At 45.8% G+C, this 16843-nt stretch overlaps 1 protein-coding gene across 1 annotated transcript; it reads left to right on the top strand.

Moving 5' to 3' along the window:
- The first annotated feature begins 4963 nt into the window (after nt 1-4963).
- PSMD6 (proteasome 26S subunit, non-ATPase 6) lies at nt 4964-11710 on the top strand. Its single transcript, XM_071756208.1, has 8 exons — nt 4964-5229; nt 5764-5969; nt 6630-6775; nt 7823-8042; nt 8151-8259; nt 9793-9961; nt 11201-11278; nt 11411-11710. The coding sequence occupies exons 1-8, from the start codon at nt 5085-5087 to the stop codon at nt 11505-11507; spliced, it is 1170 nt and encodes a 389-aa protein (XP_071612309.1). The 5' UTR covers nt 4964-5084; the 3' UTR covers nt 11508-11710.
- Nucleotides 11711-16843: the final 5133 nt, after the last annotated feature.

Genomic DNA, 16843 nt, shown 5'->3' with positions numbered 1-16843 from the left:
TCCTGATCTGCTGGCAAAGGATGTTTGTAGCTGGACCCTGCTTCAGAAGCCCAGGACAGCCAGGTAGTGCCACAGGACCTCCTGGGAGAGGAAAGCAGAGCACAAGTGGAAGGTACCCTGAGGTGATGGGAGCTTTTCCTGAATGCATTCTAGCACCACAAAATCACAGAATGTGCTGGGTTGGAAGGGACTTTTAAAGGTTATCTAGTCTGACCTCCCTGCAGTGAGCAGGGTCATCTTTAACTGTCTCAGGTTACCCAGAGCCCCACCAAGCCTGACCTTGAATGTCTCCATGGATGTGGCCTCCACCACCTCTCTGAGCAACTTGTTCCAGTGTTCCACCACCTGCATAGGTAAGAACATCTTCCTAATGTCTAACCTAAACCTACCCTGCTCTAGTTTAAGGCCATTGCCCCTTGTCCTGCAGCTACACAACCCTGTAAAAAGTCCCTCCCCAGCTGTAGGTCCCCTCCAGGTACTGGAAGGCTGCTATTAAATCTTCCAGGATCCTTCTCCTCCCCAGGCTCAAGAACCCCAACTCTCTCAGCCTGTCCATATCCCTGACCCATCCCTTTCTTACACACCCCTTGGAGGGACACCAGTTGTAAACAAAGAGCCCAATGGTCCTGGCTCAGAACCCACTAAAGCCCACAGCCTGCCAAACCCAGCATTTTCCACCAGGGGCAAAACGGAGGAGACTTTTCCTAACAGAGGGGCTTTCACTTTGCAGGCTGGTGGGAAACAGCAAAGCAAAGAGCCAGCAGTGAGAGACAGCAGCAGAGTTATTGCTCTGAAACACTGTCACCTTGTGGCTACTGAGCTGCAGTCAGAGGTGCTGCAGCCCGTGGGTCTTTCTGGACGCGGCACGAATGAAGGGATTGACCAGGACATGAGGGAGAGAAGCCTGATGCAGTGGGACAGGGAGCCACCTGGTTGTGGGTGGCATTTAGGAACAGGTATTACTGGGGAAGGTGCAGGTCTGGAAATCTGTATTTGCACTTAGAGCTCCACCTGTGGCCTCCCAGGGCTGCAAAAATGAGGATAAAAAGGGTGAGCACTGGCTGGGGTGTTAGTACTACCTGGAACTGTGGGAACATTGACCCTGTGGGATGTGTTATGCCAGGAACAGCAAGGAGCAACTGAACCCCTCCATGTGCATGAAAGGCAACACTGGCCAGCAAAGCAGTAACAAACACAATTGTATTTTCCTATTTTTAAGCTTGACTGCAGGGCTAGAGGGGCTGGAAAACCCATCCTGCTCCCAAACCAGCACCAGGCAGAGGATGCCACCACCAGAACCACTTCTGGGGTTGGTGTGAGCAGGAAGGTGCAGAGCTTGGGGAGGTGCTGAGGAGGGCCAGCCAGAAAACCAGGGTATATTGAGCCATTAAAACAACCTGCAGCATGTCCATACCAGCACTTTTGTAGTAAAAGAGCAGCATCTCAGTCACCAAGAGCCACTGCAGGAGCCCTGATGCATCTTGAAGAGAAGGAAGCAACCATTCAAGATCTATTCTGAAAAAAAAAAAAAAAAAAAAAAAAAAAAAGTTTAATAATTTTTATTCATTTGGATCCTTTTGAATGCTGTAAGGCCATGTGAGAATGATGGTCAGCACGAGGCTTTATTTCTTCATATAACTATTTGAAAAATAAATATTCTCTCTGAACTTCCTTTCATGTTAAGCAGGGAGCATCACATATATGTAGCCAGCTCCCTTGTTCACAACTATTGCTTAAACAGAAATATGAAAATGTGGGCAGATACAGGCAATAAATGCTGGATTTTTTTAATTAACTAGTGTTTCATATGCTTACAAACAAAACACAGTATTTTAGCAATAACTAAACCCAGGAAAATTAAAACTCAGCTCCCTTGCCAAGCTCACACCTAGCAACTTATTTGAGGGCCAATTAAAAAGTGGCAAATCAAGAAAAGGGAGAATGACAAACATTTTCTCCCACAGCACATAATGAAACTGTGGCTTTTACTGCCACGATGAGCTGTAGATGCCAAAGACACTGCAAAGTTAACAGGGTGGGGATATTCCTATGGTCAGTAATAATGGTTAGGGCTAAAATGGTTAGAAATTTTGTGAATCCTGGGAGAGGCAGAACTCCAGCTGTAGTTGCAAACCAGTCTGCATTAGGGATTAGGAAAAGGGCTAAGGTGACAGCCAGGTTATCTGCTTACAAGGGAGCTGCACAAACTTTCCACCTTCCACACAGAGCTGGTAGGACAGGCTGCAAAAACTGGATACTGGAGAAGATTTTGTTTGGTTTTTTTTTTTTTTTCTTCTTCAGATTTGCTCACAGGAGTAACACTCACCCATGTGTGCAGTGCCTGAGTGTGTGAAACATCAGCTTTACTTAGCAGAAAAAAATCCAACTGTCCATCTCTTCCTAAACAAGGCATGCTAAGAATAAAGAGCATACTGCAGCCCAGAGCACACTGCTCAAGGAGTAGAGCTGGGGATGAGATTCAAAAGAAAAATATGCAAGAAGCCTGAAAGTACGTCATAAAAAACCCTAATTAATATGGCTCTGAGGAAATGCAAAGGCCAACAGGCAAGCAACATAAACACTGCTGCAAAAGATCTGTGTGCAGCTCTCTGCAAAGCATCAAAGCAATTCCTTATCACACAATCAATACAAAAGAGATTGCAGCTCAAAAAGAAATGGAAGACATAAAAAAGAGGCTGCTCCTAAAGAAACAAAGGAGCTGCCCAACCTATACCACAGTTCTCCTTTATTCTAAAACACTAAAGCTACAAGCCAATGATTTAAATGAAGGAAAAATAATCAGAAGCAACATAATAAATATTAGTGCTTCTCAAAAAAAAAAACCTTCAGCAAATAGTTACTTCCAGCAACCTTCTAAATAATTCATACCCAATGTAAAGAAGGCAAAGGAATACCCTGTGCTGAAGCAGTTGAGGGAACAGTTTCTCCCATGACCTTGAGGAAAAACACAACCCTGGAATAGAGGTGCCAGCAAAAAAAGTGTTGTGCTTAAAACCCAATTCCAGCAAAAGACGTCATTTAAACCCAAAAACTAAAGCAGGACAGAGGGGGGACAGGGGAGGTGACAGATAGGAGTTACCCATCACAGTGCCACCTGCCCAGGGGTGCACCCTGGATCAGCAGTGCCAAGGGGGGGGGCATGATCCAGCCCCGGGGGGTGATGCAGAAATGTTAATTAAAGCTAATGAGAAGTATGTGGCAATAGGGGCCTGAAGTCAGGAGAGACTCTACCCCCAAACCCAGAAAAGATATAACCAAATATGGTTTTTTAACCCCCCCTTTTGTTTGCCATCTGCTTGTTTGAGCTGTGGGCAGGTTTTTGGGTAACACATGTCTGCTTTTTTTCTGCAACAATGAAGGCTACAAACCTACTTTTCCTCTAATTTTTTTTTTTCACAGCAAAAGCTGAAATCCCTTTCAAGTGACTCTCCCTGCCTTGGCATTTGGAGCATCAAACACCTGGAAAAGCTAAAAAAATACCAAAACTATGAAAACAACCTGGAGGAGCAGGGGAGCAGAGTCCCTATAGCTTACACTGTGCCCCTGCAGCCCCACAGGGTGTTCCCATTCCTGTATGGAAAATGGGCTGAGAACAGCCCTGAGGAGCAGGACTTTGGGGTGTTGGGTTAAGAACAGTTCTGAGGAGAAGGACTTGGGGGTGTTGGGTTGAGAACAGCCCTGAGGAGAAGGATTTGGATTTGTTGGGTTGAGAACAGTTCTGAGGAGAAGAACTCAGGGTCTTGGGTTCAGAACAGCCCTGAGGAGCAGGACTTGGGGTTGTTGGGTTAAGAACAGTTCTGAGATGGACTTTGGGGTGTTGGGTTGAGAACAGTTCTGAGGAAAAGGACTTGGGGTTCTTGGGTTGAGCACAGTCGAGAAGGGCTTGGGGTTGTTGGGTTGAGAACAGCCCTGAGGAGCAGGACTCAGGGGTGTTGGCTGCCAAGAAGCTCAACGTGAGCCACCAGTGTGCTTGCTGCCCAGAAACCCAACCTTATTCTGGGCTCCATCAAACGCAGGGTGTCCAGCAGGACAAGGGAGGGGATTGTCCCCCTCTAGTGAGACCAATCCCTGCACTGCATAATTCACACCCCATGTAAAGAAGGCAAAGGAATACCCTGTGCTGAAACAGCTGAGGGAACAGTTCCTCCTTGATGAAAAACACAACCCTGGAATAGAGGTGCAGGCGAAAAAAGCGTTGTGCTTAAAAACCCAGTTCCAGTTCCAGAGCCCCCAAACCCGGGAAGGACACGGAGCTCATGGAATGACTCCAGGGGTGGCCATGAAAGCCCTCAGAGGGCTGGAGCTGCTCTGCTGTGCCGAGCTGGGGTGTTCAGCCTGGAAAATCAGAGGATGTTGGGGCTGGAAGAGATCCCGGGATCATCGGGTCCAACCCCTGCCCCAACACCCCAATCCGACCCCATCACCCAACCAAACCAGGAAGGCTCCGGGAGCACCTCCCAGCATCTGAAGGGGCCACGGGAAAGCTGGGAAGGGACTTTTTACAAGGAGGGAAAGCGGCAGGAAGGGTTTTAAGCTGAAAAGAGGGGAGATTTAGGTCAGGTATGAGGAATAAATCCTCCCATGGGAAGGCGCCGGGACCCCTGCCCCGGGTGACCCAGCCAAGCTGTGGCTGCCGCCTCCCCGGCAGTGCCTCAACCCAGGCTGGGAGCAGCCCCGGCAGGGCAGGAGGTATCCGTAACCATCATATCGGTTCGGGTTCGGGTTCGGGTTCGGGTTCGGGTTCGGGTTCGGGTTCGGGTTCGGGTTCGGGTTCGGGTTCGGGTTCGGGTTCGGGTTCGGGTTCGGGTCGGTTCCCTCTCACCCCACCCTCCCTGAGGCAGCTGCGCTCCACCCCGCGCATGCGCACCGCCTCCCGCACCCCCACCAGACACACACACCCCCGGGGCGGCAGGGGGCGTTGTCACTCCGGAAGTTCGCCGCCGTTTCCGCCCGTCGCGGCTGAGTCACTGGGCCGCGCCGCCTCCTCCTCCTCCTCACCGCCGCTGTCCGAACCGGAGCCGCGCAGCCCCTGGACCCGTCCGGTCCGGTCCCGTCCCGCCGCCATGCCGCTGGAGAACCTGGAGGAAGAGGGTCTGCCCAAGAACCCCGATCTCCGCATCGCTCAGCTCCGCTTCCTCCTCAGCCTCCGGCCCCGCGCTCCCGACCCCGCCGCTCGGGAGGAGCTGATGGCGGCCGTGCGGCTGCACAGTGAGTGCGGCCCTGAGGGCTGCGGGGACCCGCCCTGCCCCGGGGAGGAGGGGTGGCTCTGTCTGTCTGTCTGTTTAGAAGGGCCGGGTCTGACTGTCGGTGTTGGGGGGGGCATCAGTTCCTCCCCCCGGGGGATGGGGGGAACCCCGAGGGCACCGGGGGACAGGGGTGGGGAGGGTTTTGGGGCAGGTGAGGGAAGGGGGAGGTTCGGAGGTGTCAGAGGGGTGGTTCGGTTCCCCAGGTTTGGGCACTGTGACAGCGTGGTGGTGTTTTGAGAGGCATCAGCTTAGCACCACTGCTGGGTACAGTGAGGAGAAGGTGCAGGTGGGAGGTGTGTCAAGAGAGCTGTGATAAAAAAAAAGAGGAGAAAAAAGTGTGAGAGGCAGAGCCTGGTGCAACGCTGGCTCTGTCGTGCCTGGGTAGAATTATGTACCTGATCACAGGAGGGAGGCAGTGGTGGTGTCCTTCAGTGCCCTGCTCTAGGGGCACTTGTTGCAGCAATTAATTACAGAAGCCCTTCTGCTTCTCTTCCAGATATGGCTCCTTACTATGAAGCACTCTGCAAGTCTCTGGAATGGCAGGTGGACACAGAGCTGCTGAACAAAATGAAGAAAGCCAACGAGGAAGAATTGAAACGTCTGGACAATGAATTAGAAGATGCAGAAAAGATCTTGGGGGAGAGTGAAATCAGGGATGCAATGATGGCCAAAGCTGAGTACCTGTGCAGGATTGGGGACAAGGTTGGTGCATGGCAGAGGCTTCATGGACTCGTGTTACCAACACTGCAGTGTCATCCTCTGAGCTAGGCAGGTTCCAGTCAGTGACTTAAGGTGCATTTTTTCTGTGGCACAACTCAGACATGTGTGGGGACATAGGGGAGGGTGTTGCTGAAATTTAAATTTTCTAGAAAACAAACAAAACAAAACCAAAACAAAATGAAAACAAAAAAACAAAAAACACCCCCCCCCACACACACACACAAAAACCCCAAAACAAACAAAAAACCCCAACCAAACAAAAGCAAGCAAGCAGGCCTTAACAGAAAACATTTTTTTCTTGAAAAAGTAAAAGGTTTTTTTTTCCATTTGGAGGTGTTGTTTTTTTCACTTACCTTCTATCTTTACACTTTTCTAATCTACTTACACAGTGCAGCTTAATCTCAGGTTATGGAGCAGCTTTTCCTATTCCTTAGATTTAAAGGATCAGTGAAGAGCAGCTCTTTTAGCTCGATTTTAACTACAATTCTTTAAGATTACCCAAAACACGTAATGCTGGAGTGCTGTGGGGAACTGCACAAAGTCCCAGCCATCAGAGGAAGGCAAGATGTCTGCACTTAGCACACTCTGAAAGTGTTCTGGGTGCTTTTGGGGTTCTGACAGTGGGAAATCCTCTCTTGCCAGGAGGGAGCTCTGACCGCCTTCCGCAAGACTTACGACAAAACTGTGGCTCTGGGGCATCGTCTGGATATTGTGTTCTACCTCCTGAGGATTGGGCTGTTCTACATGGATAATGACCTCATCACACGGAACATTGAAAAGGCAAAAAGGTACTGCTTGGGTTGTTTGAGTGCATTCCAGCACTTTTGAGACACCCTGTGACAAAAGGAATGGAAGAAATGTGACTACAACTGGCTGGGAGAGTCACAGAGTGAGGGGTGGGTGTTGGCTTGTGCTAGGGACCTGCCTCTTCCTGGATTTTTTATTTTTTTTTTTAATGAGGGGGAAGAGAAAAGAAAGGTTTAAGATTGTTTGTCAGCTGTTGCCTACCAGCTGACATGATTTTAATTTGTAGCCCACCCCTTGGTGTCCACTTTCCTGTTCCATAGCTGTTGGAAGACAAACAGGTGAGGGTGTGGGTAGCTGGTGTGGCAAAACACAGGACTGCCAGCTCAGCAGAACTGAGCTGCTGCCCAGCTGGCTCTGTGAAGTGCCAGCTTCTCCTCTGGATGCAGGAGCACAGTGTGCTTTGCCTCAGCTGCCTTCCCTCCTTCCTACAGCTACCTCAGTGTCTCCATGCTCCCAACACCTGGAACTTCAGTGGTTCCTGTAGCATCTTTACAGTCTCTGGTGGTGCCACAAGGCTCCAGTGCAGAACCTTTCCAGTTATGCTGTTCCTTGAGCAATTTTTTTTTTTTGTGTTGCCTTCTCAGCAGTTTTTATCTTCGCCTGTCCTTTTGCTTTTAGCCACATCAATTTTGTGTTAATGTAATTTTTCAAAAGTGACAACTTCAAATTTTTCCCCGTGCTGCTGGCTGCCTGGCTTTGATTTTAGCAGCAGAGGCAATGGGAATACATTGCCACAGCTGAGACTGGAGCAGTGTCTGTGTGCACATCCCAACACTCCTGTCACAACTCCAGAGGCTCTGAACATTTCCTGGCAGTTGAAATTTGTACAAAAAGTTCTGGTTCTCCTGTCCCAGAGAAGCCACTTTCCTACCTCTCAGGTGTACAAAACCTGGGCTGTTTCAAGAGCTGTAACATGAATTACTCATTCCCTAATCACACAGTACCAGCTGATTTACTCTACTTGTTTCATACAATTTACTCCATCACACATTTACTTAAGTAAATATTTCTCTTTGTTCCGTTTCAAGTCTAATAGAAGAAGGAGGAGACTGGGACAGGAGAAATCGTCTCAAAGTGTACCAGGGCCTCTACTGTGTAGCAATTCGGGACTTCAAACAAGCAGCAGAGCTCTTCCTTGATACAGTTTCAACCTTTACATCCTATGAACTCATGGATTACAAAACGTTTGTAACCTACACAGTCTATGTCAGCATGATCGCCTTGGACAGGCCTGACCTGAGGGAGAAGGTAGGGAGAACAGATGAGAACACTGGCTCCAACTGGCACAGCCTTTCTTCAGCCTATTTTCTCCCCGGGCTGACAGGGTGTTCAAAGGTGTTTTTTGGTTGGTTTCAGGTTATCAAAGGAGCAGAGATCCTGGAAGTGTTGCACAGCCTGCCAGCAGTAAGGCAGTACCTCTTCTCCCTGTACGAGTGCCGCTACTCAGCCTTCTTCCAGTCGTTAGGTAAGGCTCTGGGATTTCCTACAACCCTGCTTCAGGTGCTTCAGTTATTTCTTTCAGGTCATGCACAGTTTTTTGCAGTAGCTAGAGCTACTTGATGCAGAAAAAAAAATAATTTCCTTTTTAAACAGTGACCTAAAATTTTTCATAGAATCATAGAATTGGCTGGGTTGGAAGGGACCTCAGAGATCATCAAGTCCAACCCTTGATCCACTCCCACTGCAGTTCCCAGCCCATGGCACTGAGTGCCACATCCAGGCTCTTTTTAAATATCTCCAGGGATGGAGAATCCACCCCTTCCCTGGGCAGCCCATTCCAATGTCTGATCACCCTCTCTGTAAAGAAATTCTTTCTAATGTCCAACCTAAACCTCCCCTGCACAACTTGAGACCTCTTGTGCCCTCTTGTCTTGCTGAGAGTTGCCTGGGAAAAGAGCCCAACCCCCCCCGGCTCCAACCTCCTTTCAGGGAGTTGTAGAGAGTGATGAGGTCTCCCCTGAGCCTCCTCTTCTCCAGCCTCAACACCCCCAGCTCCCTCAGCCTCTCCTCATAGGATCTGTGCTCGAGTCCCTTCACCAGCCCAGTTGCCTCCTTTGGACCTGCTCCAGGACCTCAATCTCCTTCCTGAACTGAGGGGCCCAGAACTGGACACAGGACTCAAGCTGTGGCCTCACCACATTCCTCCTTTGATTGCTTGACTTTTTAAACAACCAAACCAACCAATCTTTGCACACAGTGAGCTTCTTGAAAGATCCCACCTAATTAGGGGGAAAAGCATTTTCAAATGGCTGTGGAGGGAGCACTGTCTTACCTGAAGAGCCAGGTCAGATGGGAAAGGTTTTATCTTTGAAAGAAGTGACAGGATTTGTACTCTGAAGACTGAAATCTCAACCTGCAAAAGAAATCTCATGAGAAGTTGTGATTGTTGCCACTGGCTTTCTGCTCTGGTTTCTGTGTGAAAGGGGAGCACTGAAGAAAAAGCTTGTCAGAAAACTTACTCTCACCAGCTCTCTGACTGCTTGTTTTCCTTCTGTGAGAAACAAAAGGAAGTAAAACACTTAGAAAAAAAGCAAAAAATAACTTCATTTTGTGGAAGATGAGGTCTGATGAGGTCAGGAGCCAAGGGCAACATTTTTCCATTGATGGATTTATTGCTACCTGAGAGCAGCGCTGTTAGGAGATAAAGCTACTTCAGTACTGGAAACCCTGGTAGCTAATTTAAAACCCTGATAACTAATTTAAAAGCTATTATCAGAAAGAATTATGAAAGAAGAAATAATTATGGTTATTTCCTTGCCTGGCTTTGGGTGAGGATGTTTCTTGGGTAACAAATATTTCTTCAAGAGCTGCTTGTTTGCCCACACCAGGCTGCTGCTGTGCGCCTGCAGGTCCCACAGAGTGTGCACGAGTACAGTACAGTCCAGTCGTGCTCACTTTGATGACTTATTAACTGGTGTTATGTGTTTTATTTACCTGACTGATACTTCACATTTCTTAGGGGTTACTGGCTTGTTTTCTTTCTTGTTTTTCTTTTCAGCTATTGTAGAGCAGGAGATGAAGAAGGACTGGCTGTTTGCACCTCACTATCGATACTACGTACGGGAAATGAGAATTCATGCCTACAGCCAGCTCCTGGAGTCTTACAGGTCACTGACATTAGGATACATGGCAGAAGCATTTGGAGTCAGTGTAGAATTCATAGATCAGTAAGTTATTCAGCTTATTAAGTTCATAAAGATCTCACTTTACAGCTTTTAGTTATTTGTAATGATCCCAATGTGAATAAAAGTCTTTGTTCTACTTGGGACTCTAAACATTTTGAGCTAGGTTTCTGTGGAAGAGCTTGCAGTAAAGAAAATAATTTGATTGCAATCTCTCATGACAACTTTTGCAGAATCTCTTTCACTCTAAATGCCCATTTAGTCTTTTATTAATAATTTGGTTCCTTATACTGCTGGATCTGTTGACCCCATGAGCCATGAAACTTAGGATTTGAGGATGACTTAGTTCACAACTATGCAAAAACATAACTGTTACAGCTCTGGGCATCTGCATGTTTTATGTACCCTACAAGTCTCCTTATTTAGTTTTGCTTGATTTCTGGTATGTGGACAGGATCTGATGTTTTTTTAAATCAAAGGCATGCTGCAGTCTCAATTTGGAATTCTTCTCTAGTGTAAACCCAACACATTCAGATCACAAGGAGAACTTGCATGAAGTGAGAAACTAATTTTACTCTATGTGCATGAAATGCTTCCTTTAAAATGCCTTCACAAGAGTCATTCTTCTTTCATAGAAAACTTTCAGATTTTCTAACATTAAGTATTACAGAAATATGAATACTGCTTGAAATATTCAGAAATGCATTAATAGGTGTCTCAAGAGAAACCAAATACCCTTCAATTCAAAGGTAAATGCTTTAAAGTCATACTAGTTCTTATGCTTCCCACTAATTAATTACTAGTTGTAACCTGTTTTACTGTTAATCAGAGGAGTATTTTCTTCTACCATCAGTATCATGCTGTAGGCCACCAGTTGATCAAGCAAAATAATAATAAAATAAGAAAGCAGCATATGTAGAGGTACTAGAGAGCAGGGAACTCTCCTACTGTATGGACTGGCATGGAGATACTTACCTGTATTTTTCTTACCTGTATTATTCTGGGTAGGCACAGTACATGACTGCTGCCTTTGAGTTTGAAGCACTGTGAAAAATTTCACTGACTCAAGTGTGACACTTTTTGGCCTGAAAGGAAAATACTCAAACACTTTGCATTCAGATCAGCTGGAATGATGATTCCTGTGTGTAATGTCCAAGCTTTAATAGGATGAGGATGCACCAGACACCATATGGGAACATACAGGCTGTTGTTTCAGAAGTGCTGCTGGCTCTGCAAGGCCTGGATGAGACATGATTTAACCCAACTTCTTTTTTCTTTACTTAGGGAGCTCTCAAGATTTATTGCAGCTGGGAGGTTACACTGCAAAATAGACAAAGTAAATGAGATTGTAGAAACTAACAGGTATGCTATAAATCCCTAGGAATAGGTTTTGATCTATACATTTTGGTACACTTATTACAGAAATGTAAGTGGCTTCTTGTAATACACATTCTCACTTTCTAAACTTTTTTTTTTCCCCCACACAATTTCTAGGCCTGATAGCAAGAACTGGCAGTACCAAGAAACCATCAAGAAAGGAGATTTGCTGCTAAACAGAGTTCAAAAACTTTCCAGAGTAATTAATATGTAATTTTTTTAATGCGAGGGAATGCAAAATTTAGATGTTTAAAACATTTTGGAAGTAACCTATAAATATATTGTATAACTTGGTATACTGTAGGTAAAAAAAAATACTAGAGAGGTAGTGTTTTTACTTTCCACTTCATTATGTACACAATGTTCTGTTTTGGTGTATGAATCCCAGTTCATTTATTAAATGTATGATACAGTTGATGATCTTGTAATAATCTTTGTTCCTTTCCTTGACTGGGTAAACAGTGTTCAGTATTTAAGAGCAGAGCAGGGTAAGGATCTGTGAACAGAGAGAACCAGTGGCCATTCTGTGCTTGGTTTCCAAGTACTTGAATCAAAGGGGAAGTAAATCAGTTGCATAACAGTGAAGTAGCCAAAAATTTTAGTGGAGATTGTGCACTGCCCGTGCAGGATGGATGATTGTTACCAGAGGATTACATCTTAGGCAGAAGGAATAAGGGTGAAAAGGACTATGGGGAAGCAATAATCATAAAAACTGCACGTGCTACAACTCGGGGAACACCTCTAAGTGAAGTCTCTCCCTTACAGCCCTCCTTTTGTGAGCTGCTGAAGAACAAGCAGATTAACAAAGTGTTACCTTTGCAGTGACTTCCTCTGTCAGGCTTGCAGATGTCAAAACGATGGGAGGAAGGGCAGAAGATCCTGTTGCAGTTTGACACAACTGATCAAATGCTGCAGGGGGGTTACAGTTTCTTTCTTCACAGCTGCTGAGGAGTAAGTATTTCAAGCAGGCTGCTGCCATACTGATGACACATGGGCTTCTGGCCATAGCAGGGCCTGCAGCAGCAGCTGTTTACCCGGCTTGGGGTTTCTTTTTTCCTCCCAAAGAAAGTCTGCAACTTAGTTCTGTGAGACTGTTTGATGCCACTGCACTTAGCAACAGAATCCACGTGCTGTCTGTACTCATTGTCACTTTAATGCCCAAACTAAACACCAACAGGGAGATGTACCCACAGAATGATCCTGACATTTGGAAGTTCCTGAGCAGCACTAGGACAGCGTGGAATTTCACATGCCCTTTCCTCTTACTGGGAGATCACAGAGGATCTCCTGCCTGTGAATCACTTCCCCTGCTGGGGTGAGACTCAGCAGAAGTGTTGAGGGTCCATTAATATTCTCAGCTGACTGTTCTGCAACCCAAAATACAACCTAAGGATTTTTTGTTTTCTTTTACTACTTATTAAAAGCCATTTTGTTTTTGTTTTTTTGGTTTTTTTTTTGAGGGGTGGGGGGGAGGGTTGGGATGTTTTTGTTTGGTTTTGTGGGTTTTTAGGTTTTGTTGGGGTTTTTTTAATCCACCAAAAGTAGCTATTTAGAGTAGCTATCTAGAGTTCAAAGATTTAGATTTCAGACAGTACTGATTAGAAGAAAATTCTGATTTTCACTCTCTATAGTAAAGTGAAAATAATAAAAGAGGGCCCTGATTTGTTTACCATGTGGTCAGCTACTGAGTCTGTATTTCTAAATTTTACTTCTTAAAAAGTTCTAAATTAATTTAGGTCAATATTGAGACTTTTCAGAGCTGCAATAATCTCTCAGGTTTTCTAGATCTGTTCCATATCAGATAAAGTACATCTAAGATGACTTTAGTTCTGCCTTCCTTTTGATAACATCTTTTTCTCCTTTCATACATGCAAACTTTAAGTCTATCAAAGGCCACACTACAGAGGGTGTGGGCCATAGACTTCACTCACCTGAGGTAATTAATTTCTGGTGTACAAATGAATTTTCCTTTCCAACATATTTGTGATTCAGCTGGCCTTTAATTAACTGTATCAAAGCTTTGTGAAATAATTTACTTGTGAAATAAAATCTCAGCAGTTCCTTTCAGCCTTTGCATCCCCATGTACATTCTGAATTGGAAGCTGAAGGGAACAGAAGCCTGAGAAAACCAGCAAATGAAGGAAAGCTTCATGAACTGGAGAGAAGTCTTCCTGCTCTTTTAGTGTAGGTAAAAGCAACATTAAGAAAGGCCACAAATGTCTATTTTGTGAGGAAAATAAACGTATTACTAAACTTGGTGTACCTTAGGGTATTTTTAGAGCTTTCACATTTTATAGTAACCATCACTATCATCCCATGGGAGCCAAGCATGTCAGAACCTCAGGTGGGTGGAAAAAAACCAGACTGTTCATGACATAAGTGCACAGACCCTACCAGAGCAGAGCCCCTGACTTGCTTTGCTTCCTTTCTGATCTCAGCCTGTCCTACAAAGGAAGTGCTTGGAAGAAGCTGCAGAGCTCCTTAACAAAGCTTTTCAGGACAAGAGACTCTTCTCAGGGAAGAGTCACAGCAATTTTACCTGAATTATCTGAAGGCTTTGCACAGAAGTTTGGCCTCTCTGCCATCCCAAATGGTGGGATAAGATTCTGCACAGCTGTAGGCAAAAGCAACACCTCCTGAAATCCACAGCTGGATGCACCAGGATGGCCAGAGCAGCTGTTTGCATCACTCTCCTGGAGAAAAAAAAGAAAAAAAAAAAAAGGAAAAAAAAGCCACCTGGTACATAGTCTTTTTCCAGAGTGGTCCAGGATGGTCAGGCCTTGAGCTGACCAAGGGCATAATTTTTCCTGTTCTTTCTTAACTGCTTCCACTATCCATGTCAAATGAACAGAAGGGTTTCTGTTTCCTTCAAACCTTGAAGTAATTTCAAGTTAATGCTCACTGTCTCATGATTTACCTTTGTTTTATTTCATCTCATTATTCCCATCTAATTTAATTCTGATTGTGAGTGGCACTCCAGACACAGTTCATGCCTCAGTCTTGACACCTTTCCCTGGATTTATAGTCCACATGCCAAAGCTGTACATTCTCTCTTGTAATTTAAGCTTGTGCAGTTCCTTGAACTAATGCCGTTCTCCAATTTCGCTTTGGGAGGGTGACTTCATACTGGCAACAAGGTAACCAGAATCAGAGACAGACTTTGAGATGCAGCCAGGCCAGGGAGACACTTTCCACCTCACTCAGCAACACATTCGCTGCCATTAAGCTGTGACATGCAAGAGGGAAGGGCAGGGGATGGGGTGTTCGAGGGTTTGCTCAGTAAAGCTCTGCTACAAAATGGTTGAAATGCGGTTTATGTGCAAACGTTCTCTGGCTCACCTGCTGGCTGCCCAAAGGCTCCTTTTCTTCTCTCACTGAAGAGTTTCAGGTCCAGTCTTGCAGACAAGAGACAAGGCACTTGCTTTAGAAAAAAGCCACCTGCTGTGGACAGGGACACAGGTGAAGGGAGCTCGACTGCAGAACGGAGGACAAAGAAAACTTCCAGTACTGTCCTGGAGAGCAGCAACAAACTATCCCTGCTGGTACTGAAGGAAGTTTTGTACCCAGGTGTCAACTCCAGTCATTCCCCATGGCCTTGGACAAGGCTTTTTGAATGCAGTTCTCAGGCTGCTCTTCATCCTTTGTCAATAAAGTTTGACTCCAGGTTAGTCTGAAAAACTTCAGAAAAGTTTTTTTGGTACCCCTGAGGCTTGTTGGGCCAGAAAAAAAGCCCCAACAAAACCAAAACAAGCTTATGCTGCTTTTCCACCACAAAGATCCCATGCTGCTTGTTAGGAACAAATCCAGCAGCTAATGCAGCCCTCTCAGCCAAAGCACTGAGGAAAGCATTCAGTCAAATTAAGAGTCCCAGGATGAATCCTACAAGCCACGTGTGTTTATTTGTTGCAGCAGAATGCGATAATAATGAACCAACAGGAATTTGCATTTAAATAAAGCCAATTGCCAGCCCTTGTATTGGTTGTGTCAGTAGCTGGCTTAAGGCACAGCAGCCACACCATAAAGGCACCGGGTGCAGGGGGCACAGGGCCAGCTCTGCATGGGCTGTGGGTGCAGGACTGGCATTCAGGGATTTTTTTCTACCAAAGGGGGTTTTGTGTGTAGCCTTTGAGCCCAACAAACCTGCAGCAAGAGGAGGCTGTCACCCTCGGGTTCGAAGGACTCGTCACCAGCTGCCATTTGTAACCCAAAGGTGCTCAGAACCTCAGGCATGGGGATGTGCATCACACGCATTGTTGGGTTCAAAATCCTGCAAAAATCCTCCCCCCAAACACAAACTGGAATATTTGCCTTTGAGGCAATCAATGACAGGAGGAAAAACTGCTCTTCATGCAGACCAGGGAAGGCTGCGTTGACTGGGTGAGCGGGTGTTTGCTGTGACAAAACCCTTTACAGAACTGATGGGAGTCACTGGGAGAAGCAAGGAACCCCCCAGCAGCTCTGCTCTGCTCTCTGTCCTGAGGTGTAGGTGCCACCAGTGGTGCCCAATCCAGCAAGGAGAGAGGGAGGACACTGCAAACCTGCTGAGCTCTGAGGTACCTCAAAGAGGTCAGGGCTACACGAGATTAATACAACTTTCCTCCCCCCTCCTCCTCTCTAATTTTAGAGGACACAGACCCTATTTAAAATAAGTTTAAATGCAGAATTAACCCTTCAGTTTTGAAGCAGACAGCTCTGAGTCACAAACTTGCCTGAAGGTGATGACAAAAGGAGCTCTGCTCTGCTTGGTGGGCTCCTGTCCCATGTTGCTGCCACTCGTACAGCCCAGCACAACCAGCTCCGGTGCCAAGAGTTTATAGGGGGGAGCAGAAATTAGAAATTCCTACTAGAAAAGAAAGACATTTGCAGGAAGGTGAGACAAAAAAAAAAAAAACCTCAAATCATTTTAGTCAATAGAAAAGGTAAATGTATAAAAATTTGAAGTGTCCATTTTGGAACAGCAAAGCAGAACCTGCTTCCCACCTGACATTTACATCCTGCAGTATTTATTGCAAGTACTAAGGGAAACTTTGTTCTTAATGTTTGAAGAGGTCAAAAAAAAGAAAAAGAGAGGGAGATAGAATAAAGTAAGCATTGCCATGGATGTAATGATGAATTCCTATCCCACTAGCAGGAGTTTTGCCAATTTTACAAACCATTCCTCAGAACTCATCCACCACTCAAGTCCTGAACCACATGCAGTGAAAAGCCTGCAGGAGCATTTAACCCGCTGGATTCACACACTGGATCTTTAAACTGTGAAAACACAGAAGATTGGGGTTTTTTTGAAGAAAAAATATTTAACAATATTTAACACCCCCCACCTCCCAATCATTCAACATACTGCATTTGAGGTTGCAAAAGCTGCTTCTCATTATTCTATTTAGGAAACAATAAAGCATGAACCTTAATTAACAAAACATCCTTTGCATGGGAAAACCTCTGCAGAGCTGATGCAGGCACTCTCACAGCCAGGTACCAAACCCTGGCAGCAGGTGAAGAGCCACCCCTGCTGGGCGTGGGCTCAGCTGCTCCTGCTGAGCTACAGGGACA

Source organism: Heliangelus exortis, chromosome 12 (genome assembly GCF_036169615.1).
Source record: "Heliangelus exortis chromosome 12, bHelExo1.hap1, whole genome shotgun sequence".
In the NCBI taxonomy this organism is placed as follows: Eukaryota; Metazoa; Chordata; class Aves; order Apodiformes; family Trochilidae; genus Heliangelus; species Heliangelus exortis.
The sequence above is the reverse complement of the archived record's forward strand: the minus strand, read 5'-3'. Positions and strand labels throughout refer to the sequence as shown.

Bases quoted from the DNA above. Each gene is read 5' to 3' on its own strand.
- PSMD6 (XM_071756208.1), top strand. From the start codon at position 5,085: ATGCCGCTGGAGAACCTGGAGGAAGAGGGTCTGCCCAAGAACCCCGAT. The intron at 6,776-7,822 runs GTACTGCTTGGG...TTCCGTTTCAAG, and splicing joins AACATTGAAAAGGCAAAAAG to TCTAATAGAAGAAGGAGGAG. The intron at 9,962-11,200 runs GTAAGTTATTCA...TTCTTTACTTAG, and splicing joins AGTGTAGAATTCATAGATCA to GGAGCTCTCAAGATTTATTG.